Genomic DNA, 12,752 nt, shown 5'->3' with positions numbered 1-12,752 from the left:
TAATTCATTTACTGATTTAATTGAAAGAAAATGCTTATTTAGTATGGGTCAGGTTAGTTATACCTGGCAGAACATTGACTTCTGGTATATCAAGCACCATGAAAGAATAATTTGTTCCTACAGGAGTCAGAGTACCGTATATAAAGAACAAGCTGATGAACAGGTAGACCACCATGAGTTTAAGTGAGTACATCTGCACATCAGTTTAAAAACAAAGAACCACCTAAGTCAGTAAATCAGACAACAGTAACATCAATAACTTGCAAAAAGTATGCTGTACTACACTATGCAAGCAAAAAGGAAAAAGAAATGAAAGGGCGGAAAAATGAACTTGTCTCATGCAGATTTGGCAACAAACAACGGTCCTGAGCATAATCAGCACACCATTCCTAAGTGGTCTTCTCTGCAGATGACAATAATACTTTGGCTTCTGTATGTGGCTGTAAAACCCATCTCAAGCACACTAGCCTGGGAAGTCCAAGAAAGGATGATATAGCTGATGTGCCACTTGAAGAATGGTAGTATCAACTCCAACTACAGTTAACAAGCTAGATTCTACTAATTAATACCTGGCAGTAGAAACGAGTAAGCAATCTGTGCAATTTAGATAGGATGCAAAGTGCAAAAGATTATCAAACTAGATACATTCTGCCCTCTGAAGGACAACTCCTAATAGCGAATGAGAACAGTATGGGGCAGAGTTATCTCAGCCTCCTGTAGATGAAGGCCAGCTAATACGTGTTTGCAAGTAAACGACACGTTTGGGCTTAGAGTCTGCAAAGGATAGATTTAGCAAGACAGGCACCTGTGCTGTTTTGTGGGAACACCACCTTCATCATGGTTCAGCAGAGCACTGAGCTGTCAATGAAATAATTTTCAACTTACCACATAGCACAGTAATGATCTTATACTTCTCTGTCATCATAACCATGCATCATAGTTCTGTGTTGACAATTATAATTCCATCATTGCAACTAAGTAATTTAGGCTTTTGGAAACGTTTCAAAAAGTTGCTCTGGCAGATCAGAAACCAGAGGTGCTGTTATGATTCTAGCAAACACTGAAATAACCTCACATTTTAAAATGTATAAATGGCTTTTTCTAAAACAGTATCTCATTTCAGTTATCAGCAGATGGCTGTTTTCCATAAGCCTGATGCAAATTTCTGCTTTGTGATGTATTACATTCTAGTGACATCCTGGTAATCTGCAATAAAATCCAGCACGCACCTGCTGAAGCATTTCCAAAACTCTACAAAGGTTAGTGATGGTAATTTACAAAATTTACCATGCAATCAATAATGCTACAACCAACCAGTTTTTTTAAAAAGAAGCATTATCATGGTTCAAAACCCAACAGCTGAGAATTAAAGTGCTAGATTTACAATGTTAATACAAACATAATTCAAAGCCTTTGCACTAATGTATTAAAATGGATACTGCAACTGTACAAGGTTCTTCCTCTGCACAGATGGGAAGCTTGCATATATTTCCTATACACACGTATACTCAGGTCTAATCTCTCCCTTCTGGGCTTCTTTTCCATTCTCCTCTATCCCCAACTCTTGGTTCCACAGCCCGCAGCCAGGTCTCACCCATACCCTTCTCGGTCACCTTCTCCCCCTAAACTCACAGGTCCCCAGTCTCATCTCCCAGCACAGAGACTTTGTAACGTACCCAGCCTCCTGCCCAAGGATTACTCCCAGTGACCTCTGCTACCTTGTCCTTCTATGCCACCTCCTTACTTCAAGTCCTGGTTCCTCCTTCCAGCGCACCTTCCAGCCTCCTTTGTACCTGCCAGCCAGAGTCTTTTCTCCCTTGCGTCTTTTCCTGATTTCCAAATCCTTTACAACTTTTAATCAGAAAGCATGGTCTCCAGAAACTGACAAGGCTGGACTGGATGGGTAAGAGTGGGGATTGTCTGGAGCCAGAAAAGAGCGGATATCTTCACACTTAGTGAAATCTTCATTGCGGAAGCTTTAGCTGCTACGATCTAGACAAATCTTGTACTGAGCACTTGCAACCATTTTTGCCCCCTTCCCTGGATACTTTCACAACGTCAGTTAAAACGAAATCACATAAATGCTAATACCCTGCCAAATCCCAAGTTCTATCGCAAACCTGTGTGGCAGCAGCAAAGAACCACCAGATGTTCTTGTACTTCTAACAGCTAGTGTGTTTCACTAGCTTCATTTGTGGAAACAAACGTAACATTTCGTTGGGTAATTTTCCAAAGAAATTCAGCTTATAGAAGACTGCATTTTCAACAGTCTAAGTCTTGCAAAGCTAGAATGCAACAGAAGTTTACATTAGGAAGCAATCTTAATGGATGTCAGTATCCGTTCCACCTGAAAATATTAACTCTGTCTTATGTTACAATAAACATTTTTTAAAAGCTTTATTATAAAGGTAATCTTTGAACCAAAATTTTGGAGTCTCCTTAATGACTATACATATTTAACACATAAAGACAAACCTAGTATTTTAACAAGGGTATCTACTTCCATCTTACTTTGTTCAATGTTCTGTCCTTTAATAAAAATAATTGTGTTTATTATGACAGCAGTCATTAATAATTAACTGTCCTTTTTAAGACCTTTTCCTTTAGCTGCAAATAGTGGAACAACACAAGCACAAGCAAGCAATGACACACTCAAAGTAAAATCTTCTTAAGATACTAAGTAATGCCAGTAATTCTTCAGTCATTGCACACTGATCACGTTTTTATCTGCATTTAGAAATATTTAAAACGAAAATATTTAAAACATCTGGATACTGCAGAAACATCTGAACAAAGTTAAGTCATGTTTAAAAATGAACACAAATTTAAACACCACAAGCATTTCTGCTTCAACTTCATGCTCACCTCCTAAAGTTAAATATTTACATGCATATTGTTTAAAAATATTTTGTACAATATAGGCTTGCATTGAGAGAAGTAGCTTTTCCGATGTGCATATCAAGACAGCAGTTGAACAGCATAGGGCGGCACTCCAAACAGAATTTCAGACCACAAAATGGAGAAGTGAACTGTGGATGACTGAACGCCACTGTGGAAACGGTTACCTGTTACCATGATTGCTTCCAGTTTACATAACAGATGCAATGCCAGATTCTGAATTCTACCACGACTCTTTGCTGACATCTGACTTTTCATTAGAAGTATCTTGGGATCTTTAAGTGACTCAAATCATTATTAATTATGAGTACTCAAATAAAGACCTGTAGTCCCATCGCAGCTTCACCATAACAACAATAAGAAGCAATCCTTAGTGTAGGAGAGTTTACGGCCAAGGCAGGCAAGACAAAGAAAAGATATGCACAGAGAAGCACGGGGATTTACTCAAAGTCAACACAAGGAGACATAGCCCAAGTCCCAAATGGCTCAGGTGCCATCTCTACCACCAAGGCCCCTCTTCAACCAAGATGCTGGTTTAATACTTGACCTGAAAAAAAATAAATGTCATCACAAATAACAATACCAAAAAACTGAGGGAAAATAAAACCAGTTTGTTGGGGTCTTTTTGCTTTTTTTTTTCCTTTAGAACTTTAGATACCAACTACATACTTTCAGAAGCTTTTGCTTGCAAAAAGAAGGCAATATTGTCTAGTCAACTTTATGATCTAGGACAAAAATGTACACACAGGCAAGGTACAACTAAGCATACTGAAAAAAAACTTATTTCTGTATTTCTCTGAATTTGGCAGGACTAAAAAGATTTCTGTCAATTAATATTTTAATTTCAATGGCAGATTTTCATGTGTGATTACAACAACAGAGTTGGAATACGTAAGCCAATTTCCAGAGTCCTAATGAGTATTTCTGTTCATTAGAGATGGTAAAAATCTAAATATTCAGAAAATACAAATCATTCACGCAGAAGATTTGTTTATATGGCAAATCCTGACATGGGACTGACTAATGCCAACTGCCACCATATCTTTACCAGCACCAGATCCTCACACCAAACTTCTGTCCTTCCATCTCAGAGAATCTTTGAATTTAGAGATCACCACACTTCCCTACGGAGTACATAAGTTGGTACATTATTACTACATGCAACAGAAGAGCTCAAATAGGCTTTTCCACGCTATTTAGAAGGCAGAAATTCCCAGCACAAGTAAAATCTGCACCTAGAAATACTATATGTCTCAAACACAATAAAACTCCAACATGAGGAAAAAATCAGAAGCAACAAGAACACATTTCCTCTTCAATTCTATACCCAAATACTCAAGAGCTCCAGAATAAAAATACCTCATTATAGCCCACTATAGCTGTCCAATCTCATTACAAAGCCTCTCTCTGTGTCCCCTCTTCACACATACGTATAGCATAGACACTTCTGCCTTGGCAAACATTAACTCTGCAATCTATGGGTTCTTCTTTTAGAAGCTTCTGTTTACAGAATACAAATCTATAGATTGCAGAGGAATATACAAAAATACCTTTTGAAAGGAGACTCTTGCAATTGTTCCCACACAGAGCCATGTCCTGGTATGCCCAAGCCTGATCAAAGACAGAAATACATTTTTCTTTTCCAATGCAGGTTAGAAGGGGAGGAAGGAAAGTATAATGATCTTTATCTTCAAAAATCTCCCAGGAATGAATTCTGGCTTTTTTATCTAAGAATAAAAACATCAAGTCTCTAAAAGCATTTAGAGGATCCAATACATTGTTAATGTTACTTTCACAGCACACATTTGTCCTAACTGATTTTTCAGCCCATAAGGCATTTTTCAAACACAATTTTTTAGGAGCAAGGAATATTAAAATATCAGACAGATAAGTTACATAATCTTTGTCGTTTTTCATTAGGACTCTGCAGAAGAGTATTATCTGTGCTGACAGTGTCTGGGCATTTTGACTAATCTTTTTATAGTGCTTCAATTTAATAGCATCCAAGCCTGGAACACACTCTGTGACTGATAAGCAGCTCATAGAAATCCAGAAAAAAAAATTTTCTTTGAAGTCACCACGTTTTTTTACACTGGAAATACCATGCATCGGTCACACTGTATTTTACACACGTTGATCATGCCAGAGTCCCCTCAGTTTGACTACGGATTCACGTTCGTTTTCTAAGTCATGTTCCTAAAATCAGCAGTACAGCTCACTGATGATATACCAGCAAACCTGTCTATTAAAAAAACTGTAGACGTCAAAATGAGTCCAGGAAAGCTGACTTTCCCCTTTCAAAGGATGCTTTCACATATGTAATTTAACATAAGATTTCAAAATAAGCTTCAAAAATAAATTAGATTTTTCAAAGAGATAAATAACCTGTAGTAGATCTATGAAATAGAGTAGAATTGTATCCAGTCTAAAACTTGCATTTAGACTTGATGGTCACTCTCCAGGAGCATGTCCATTAAAGTTACCATTTAAATTTTTTTTTAAATTAAGATAGATTATATCAGTGTAACTGAGACACACAGTTTGTTGTTTGTCTACTGTTACCAAAGAAATCAGTTATGTAACTTTTAAAAAATTTAAAAATATGCCATGTTTAGTATTTGATAATCACATTCCACTCTTCTATTGCAAGGCTGCAATATTTTAAAGGATTAACAATAAGGACTTATCACACTTGCCAAAACATCTTCTGACTGGGGGAAACATATACCTTCTCTTGTGGCAAGACACAGTACACTTTTCCACGTTACAAGCTGCATACACCTTTGACACTGACAGCCAAGGCCATGTAGCAGAGATGAAATTGCAGTAGGAAATGGTATTTACCTGCTCATAAGAAGTACTGAAAGTATACTGGCATTCTTGTTGCATGTCCAGAGACGATTCAGGAAGTAGATGCAATATTAGTGTGACATTTACACGCTGACTGTCTTAACGAGAAGGCTACCAAACCCAGGAAGACAAAACCAAGAGATTGATTGAGATTTAATCCTAGCCTTGAATGCATACAAAACCTGTTCCCCATTCCACCACTGCTCTTTCCTCATGGGTATGTACAGCGTGAGCACAAGCTGATGCTTGTTCTAAAAGAACAGACACATACATGGGAAAGAACCTCAGGGTGGGGATTGCCACTCTTGGACTTTTCCCTTGCCGGTGAGGCTTGGCCCAGTATCTTCCTCTTCTGCTGGTTACCCACCTCACCCCGCAGCTCCCCTCAGACCTACTCACTGGCCTTATGTACATAGCTTCAAGCCATGCAGCCCGTTTTCTTTCTGTAATTCTTCTACATCAGTTTTGCCTCTAAGTGTAATTTCTAAGCAGTGAATTTCTAAGTGTTAAAATCTTCTAAGATTTTAACAAATCTTAAAAGATAAAGTGCAATAATGTCCTACCATAAAATTATAAAAAAAGTCACAATTTAAGCCTTTCAAACCTGACACTTGCTTTATGTTTTCACATCTGGTATTACACACAAGATTTTGGTGAAATTCTTCTTATGAGCTCACTATTCTGCTTCCTACACAAATATAAACTTTGAATCCTATCTTTCCTTTCTCTCTCCAAAATTTTAAATATCCCATTGTTAAAATAAAGAAATGAATAAATAAAATACTTATTTTTCCAAGACAAATAGCCCACCTGTTTATTCCACTCAAAGTAAAGGGCTAAAGAATATGTAGCTGTATCTAATGCTGCAAGCCACAACATTCACATCCTAAAGACTTGACTTCCAAGCACAAAGAAAGACCTAAAGCAGCACAGTATCTTCTAATTTTGCTGTGCAGAGAAGGACATATCCTTTTAGAAGCTAAACACCATTCAGCAAGTGCTAAAAGTATACAATAAACAATGACATTACACAGATCATCTCCATCTAAAGTACTGAATGCACTGCAATACTATAATACCAGCCCTTATCCCACAACAAAAACTCTTAGGCATAGTCTTGCCATCAGCAAATTCACAAGGCTCACTTCAACGAAAATTACATTTAAGAACATAATTTGGCTCTTAAACCAAGGACATCATTTAGCCCTTCAGTACGTAACTGAGAAAAATATCATTAAGTTTGGTACTTACATTTCCTTCATGTTCCTACATTACTAATTTAAACTGTCCCAGAATTAGGCATGGGCATAACTGCTGACTACACTTAGCCCAATAGGTGTACCAGGTCAGACCACAGATTTCCCTACCTCAGCACATCATCTCAACAGGGAATGGCCAGGGGACAGTACAAGAAAAAAGCTAGTATGTAGTGATACCTCCCCAGAATGCTGGGGCTTAAAGTCATCCAAGGCTCAGGGACTTGCAGAGTCAAAGATGGTGTCTTTGAATTTGGAAGAAGAAGAACATTGAATAGACAATCCAGCTGCTCCTAGATGAACACCCCTTTCTGAAGAAAAACTGAACTAATATGTTCAAAGTATATAAATTCTGACATAAAGTTTCACTTTTAACTATGTAAAAACAGTCTGTAATTGCAGTTTCTGTGTACCAAACTGTTTACCTGTACATGTTTTCAGAAATGTCCATGATGTTGGCTTTAAAAATATGCCTTGTGATTACATTAAATGTTTTACAGTATTGTATGACAGAAAAATTGAAGGGATCCAAAGAGCACTTTATTTGGATGTCATGTACTGCATACAAATCACATCCTTCCTTGATCGAGCCTTCAAAAGCAAACTCTGCAAATCATGTTAAGCCATAATATTGACATGTGAAGGCCCATTTCATAACAGTAGAACTGGGCTTGGCTGGACATTGTTACTTATTTACAAAGGTACTAAAGGCTGTCGTACGTTCTCATGGAGTACAGCAACAGTCATCTGCAAATTCTAGAATTTTTAGGTTTGCCTCTCTTGGTGTATTATATATTAAAAAAACTCCAAACCTAACACCACCACCCAGAAAACCTTGCTATGTAAGAACAATGCTGCTTCCACTTCTATGCAGCTACAACATACTGAATCTACCATGCAAACAGCACATTGGCTAATCTTTCCTTCTTGGGATAAAGAGAAGGCAGAAGGGAGAGAAAAGCAGAAGAAGTAGGGTAACGGGTAGTGATACAAGCACCAATAAACAACAGCTTGAACTCTGGAGCTAGGGATTCACAAAGCATAAGTTTCGTAGAAGTCTGATTGACCTACGACAGAAATCAGACTTTTTTTCTGCTTTCTGCGTGACCTTTGGACCATGGCAAGGGGAGTAAATAAAGATTATCAAGATCTCTGTTTACCTGGACAAGAGTTTAGGAACAGCATACCTCAACCACACACAAGTTTCTACAATCAGACGGTATCTTGAAAAAAAGATATGCCTTAATTTTTGCCAATTTCCTAAAGAGAGATGTAAATCTCAAGTAGAAAGTTTCAATATAAGTGGAATGAATTGCAATAATTTAATTTTCTATTTTTTCTAATGTATCCATTCAAGAATGCAGTTACTATATCTTCAGGGCTTTGTCGTTTTCCTGTTTATTTTAATAACAGTAGTTTCATGCCTAGAGCTCCATGTACTGAGATAAAGAGATCAAGGCACCTATGGCAAAACCCACTGTAGATCATGTGAATCATAGCCTTTCTTGGTCTGTTACAATATTTGCCATTCATACATATACACTGGTAGGAGCCCACAGTAATCTGAAAATTTGAGCTGACTGTAAAGGTAGAGGTGCAGGTGAAAACACACTAAGACAGCAGTCCTTTAATCAAGTTCCTATTGCAAGCAGTTCCAGATTTTTCCATTGTTTAAATGAACACAATGTTCCTGTCTTCCAGTGATCAAAAATAAAGACGGTATACAGAAGATACAGCTAGAAAGGAAGGAAAAGGGGGAGAGCATGACAAAGAAGTGAGAAACATAGATATATAAACCATGTCTTCAACCTTTATCCTGGGCTTTCTATCTTCCATTACAGCAAGCAAAACAGTCACCAACAGTAAAAGGCTTGATATGAGCATACAAATTACAGGGAGTTTGTGGAGTAATTAAAGGTTAGAGATGAGTAACTGCATCTCAGAGTACTTATGCATCTTCTACCCTATGGGAGGTGGAATATGATGCTTCTTTAAGGCCTCCACATTGCATTCAAAGCACACAAAACATCCAAGACCAAGGGTGAAGCTGATCCAGCCCTTTGAGTGACACAGGCGAAACAGCGCTCAAGTAAGCAGCTCAAATTGCAAAGATGAAGACTAGCAGCAAAGAAATTATGATCAGCAGCTTAGGAAAGTTAGGAGTGTAAGATGTTCCCTGGTACGTTTGCAGAGTACAAATGTAAATTCAGTATTAAAGTAAGCTTGTTGGAAAAAACAGACAAAAAAATGTTGCATGGTGCACAGTTACAGACTTCTTTCAATGTTTCCCATGTTAAAATATCGGAAGAAAACGGTATGTCTTAAACCAAAAGCTTTACTTTGTGGATGTGTGAAGTAAATTTGAATAGGTACTATTTCAAGATAGCAGTGCTACCAGTAAATACTGCTTGCTCCAAGTAACAACTCAAGTATCAAACCTTCGCGATGCTCCTTGTTTCATGTGATCCTGCACAGTTGTAAAAATTAAATGTTGAGGGGATAGAAAGCAGTGATCAGCAAGCCATCACTATAACCATAGCCAGAAACACCGTGGCAGACTCCTACCAAAAGTAACCTGGGCTTTTATGGTGTTCATGGACTCCATTTACGCTGTGTTGCCAATACACAATTTCTAAGCCATCATTTGAAAAAGTAACACAGAGTTAATGAAACTGAACTCTTTTGTACTTAAAGTAGGAGCACATGTGAAATTTCCTTCTCCAGAGCTGCCCAGTCAGAAACCTACTGTTCCTCTGGCATGGCGGGGTACTGCACTTGCTTAGGTCTCACACATTTACTCTGTTTTCCCCTTCAGTAGCCTACTGATTTTTTTTTTTTCCATTCTCTACCTCAGTGACTCCTTTCTCTGTACAATTAACTCTAGAAATTGTTAACTCTCTCATTCTGCCAGGCATATCTTATCTAATATTCCTAAGAAACCAAACATAGAAAGTAAACAAAGGAAATGTTACAGTAAAAGGTGTATCAAAGAAATGGGCAAAAAGGAAAGAGAAGCATTTCAGTTAAACTGAGACAATACAGACTGCAGATTTAGTTTTCCACAAAATGACCTTAATCAAATGCTTGGGATTTCATAGCATAACTAAATTAGCAGTTCTCAGTAAAGCCCATAAGGATGACAGATCCATGATATTTCAGTAACTGACAAAACATACCACTTCTAAAATATTTATTAAGCATTGGCATAACATCTGATATGGCTTTAATTTCAGATTTATTAAAAACACACACACATTCATGTTATAAATAAAACAGACATACCCACAACTACAAGAAATAACAGTTTATTATGGTTTCCAAAGGAAAAGCAGAAAGTTTCCCATGGCTTGTTTTCTTTTAGGCAAGGAAGGGAAGTAACCTAATTCATTTAACCTAAAGAAACAACATCACCTTGGCTAAATACAAGCAAACACAACTTCTGCCAATGTTGTTGTCTTATCAGTAAATATTTGTCATCTTCCACTCACCCCACTTCCCTCCTAAATTAGTCACCATCTGCTTAATCTCAGCTGAGATCTCCATATTTCACCTACTGCAAAGATGAATGTTGGGTATAAACATAGCTCTTAGGAGGCAAGGGAATCTCTGCTGCAGGATAACAGGAAAAATGTCTCTACATGGTTACAACCATTTGCTTTTCACCAGTTATTCAGAGTAAAAAAGTTCAGGTCATTTCCTGACTGGCACGACAAGTTATAGCGAGATACATATTCCATTAATTTTTAATTGCATTGCTTGCAGACCGAAAGCCCAAAAGGGGAGCGTTTCTTTTTAAAGCATAAAGAAGGGCACTGAAATTGCTTACCTCACTCAGCTCTGCAGGGGAGTCATTTCCATATTTCATAGCAACTCCAGAATTCATGATTAGACTTCTCAGGGCTTGACGATTTCTGCAGATTTTAATGCCTCGAAGCTTTGTTCAACTGATTCAATACTTTCTTCTCCAAAATTTTTCCGTCTTACACATTTTGCTCTAGACAGCCATTTTTACTCCACATTGATAGTTCAAATTAACAATGCAAGATTTTCTGAAAGAGTCAAACTGGTTTTTGACTTCACAGGCAATCCATTGCTGCAAGAGACTTGCTAGTGCTGTGCAGCACTCAGAGAACGCAGGGAAGGAACTGCTTGCCAGGATCCCAGGGCTGTCTTAGTCCATCTGCAAGTCGTGCTTCATCACTGCTGTCTGTTTTACGCTGCTCTTTTCCACAACTCTGTTTAAGGGCATCTCCCGATGCCGCTTAATGTACTCAGAAAAATTTGGTGAGCTCCGTGCAAGTTCACAGAGAAATTAAAAGGAGAGTGCCGCTAACAGTCTTCAGTGTTCAGGGAGGGAGAAGGGAAAAGAGAAGAAATCTCCCTTCTCCGAGACGAACCAATGCTGCACTTCACGCTAAAGTTTCCCCTGCCAGCGAGCCTGGAGTTTAAGTGGTTTATGATCAAACACAGCTGTCTTGCTGCTGGCTAAAGGGTGCATGGAAGGGGCGGTACTAAAAGGAGAGTGCAAGTGGGAGGGAGAGTTCATTTTGGAATTACAGGCATCTCTTTCCAGCTTTCTGCATACTAATTACTATACACAGAACTATACAGCTAAGTAACAGGAAATGCCACCTGGATAACAATAAATTGGATTTCTATTTCCCTATTCCCGTGTGCAATTATGTAAGGAAAGTTGGGGGGCTTTAGAGGGTGGGGGTTGTAATGATTTTAAAAGGTCACAGTAAGCCCAAAAGCACCATTAGAAAGCTACAGATTTTATGTAACACTCTGGCATTTTACAAAGACTTCACGGAGATGCTTCTGGAAGAAGGACAGAAAAAAAAAGCATTTGCTTTCAACATTCAACTAATAATATAGAAAAATTCTGAGCAAGCTGGAGTTGTGGAAGAGCCGCACCCATTGCAAGAACCGTCAACCTCCTTTCCCCTTATCTCCATCCTCTAAAATATAGTGACAGTCCCACACATTTCGTGATGCTCGATTATGATGCACTTTTGGAGTTAGACGTAGGAAATACCCTACCCTGCAGCTGAATTACATGATCATCCTAATACAATGTATTATTAAAGTGTCAAATGAATTCAGAAAAAAAAAACAACAAAACACGAGAAACAGGAACAAATGCTATACAAGCTGAGGCACAATTCTAGCACTCTGGCAAAAAGACTAACATGGGAAACAACGCTCTCCAACGGCAACATTTTGAAAATAATTTTGTGGTGGGTTTTTTTTTTCCCTCCTCGGTTAATCACAGATTAATATCAGGATGCAGACATAGGGATAACTCACCCGAATGACAATACAGAAAGCACATTAAGAGCAAGAACCAAGACAAACACGTGTATCTCGCTCTATGATACTAAAAAGCAGTGGCAGTTTCTGGGTCCCTGTTCTTCCTCCGAGCTCAGCATCAGGAACTGCAACTCTCCTCTGGCACAAGGGCCAAAGGGAATGCCCCAATCTCTTTATAAGACTTTTTATTTTCATCCTCCAGGTCTATTTTCCAGCCTTTCCCTTCTCTTTTCTGTATTCTACTGTTCTCCAGTTTGCTTTCTAGCAGTCCATATTTTTTGGATTTCCCTTCCTCTTCTCATGCCAGCCTTGCATTGCCTCCACTCACCATCACTCTCCTCCTTGAGAGCACCCTCCCTGTCTCACCTTCACCTCCAGCTCTGCCTCTACGTTTAGTGCTTCTCTCTGTATTCCTCCTTTACCCACCGGCTTTGT

At 38.4% G+C, this 12,752-nt stretch overlaps 1 protein-coding gene across 2 annotated transcripts in view; it reads right to left on the bottom strand.

Moving 5' to 3' along the window:
- MCC (MCC regulator of Wnt signaling pathway) overlaps positions 1-12,752 on the bottom strand; it is a 216,120-nt gene that overhangs the window by 144,623 nt on the left and 58,745 nt on the right. The window contains exon 1 of one of the 2 annotated variants that reach the window (XM_086629429.1): positions 10,831-10,887. The exons of the other annotated variant lie outside the window; for it this stretch is intronic. Within the exon in view, the coding sequence (XP_086485555.1) occupies positions 10,831-10,887 (57 nt within the window). Of the gene's footprint in view, positions 1-10,830; positions 10,888-12,752 lie in introns of those variants that run through there. 2 annotated transcript variants of the gene reach the window in all.

The sequence above is a fragment of the Tauraco erythrolophus genome, chromosome Z (assembly GCF_009769465.1).
Source record: "Tauraco erythrolophus isolate bTauEry1 chromosome Z, bTauEry1.pri, whole genome shotgun sequence".
NCBI classification, from domain to species: Eukaryota; Metazoa; Chordata; class Aves; order Musophagiformes; family Musophagidae; genus Tauraco; species Tauraco erythrolophus.
Note: the sequence above shows the minus strand (reverse complement) of the source record. Positions and strands in the feature narration are given on the sequence as shown.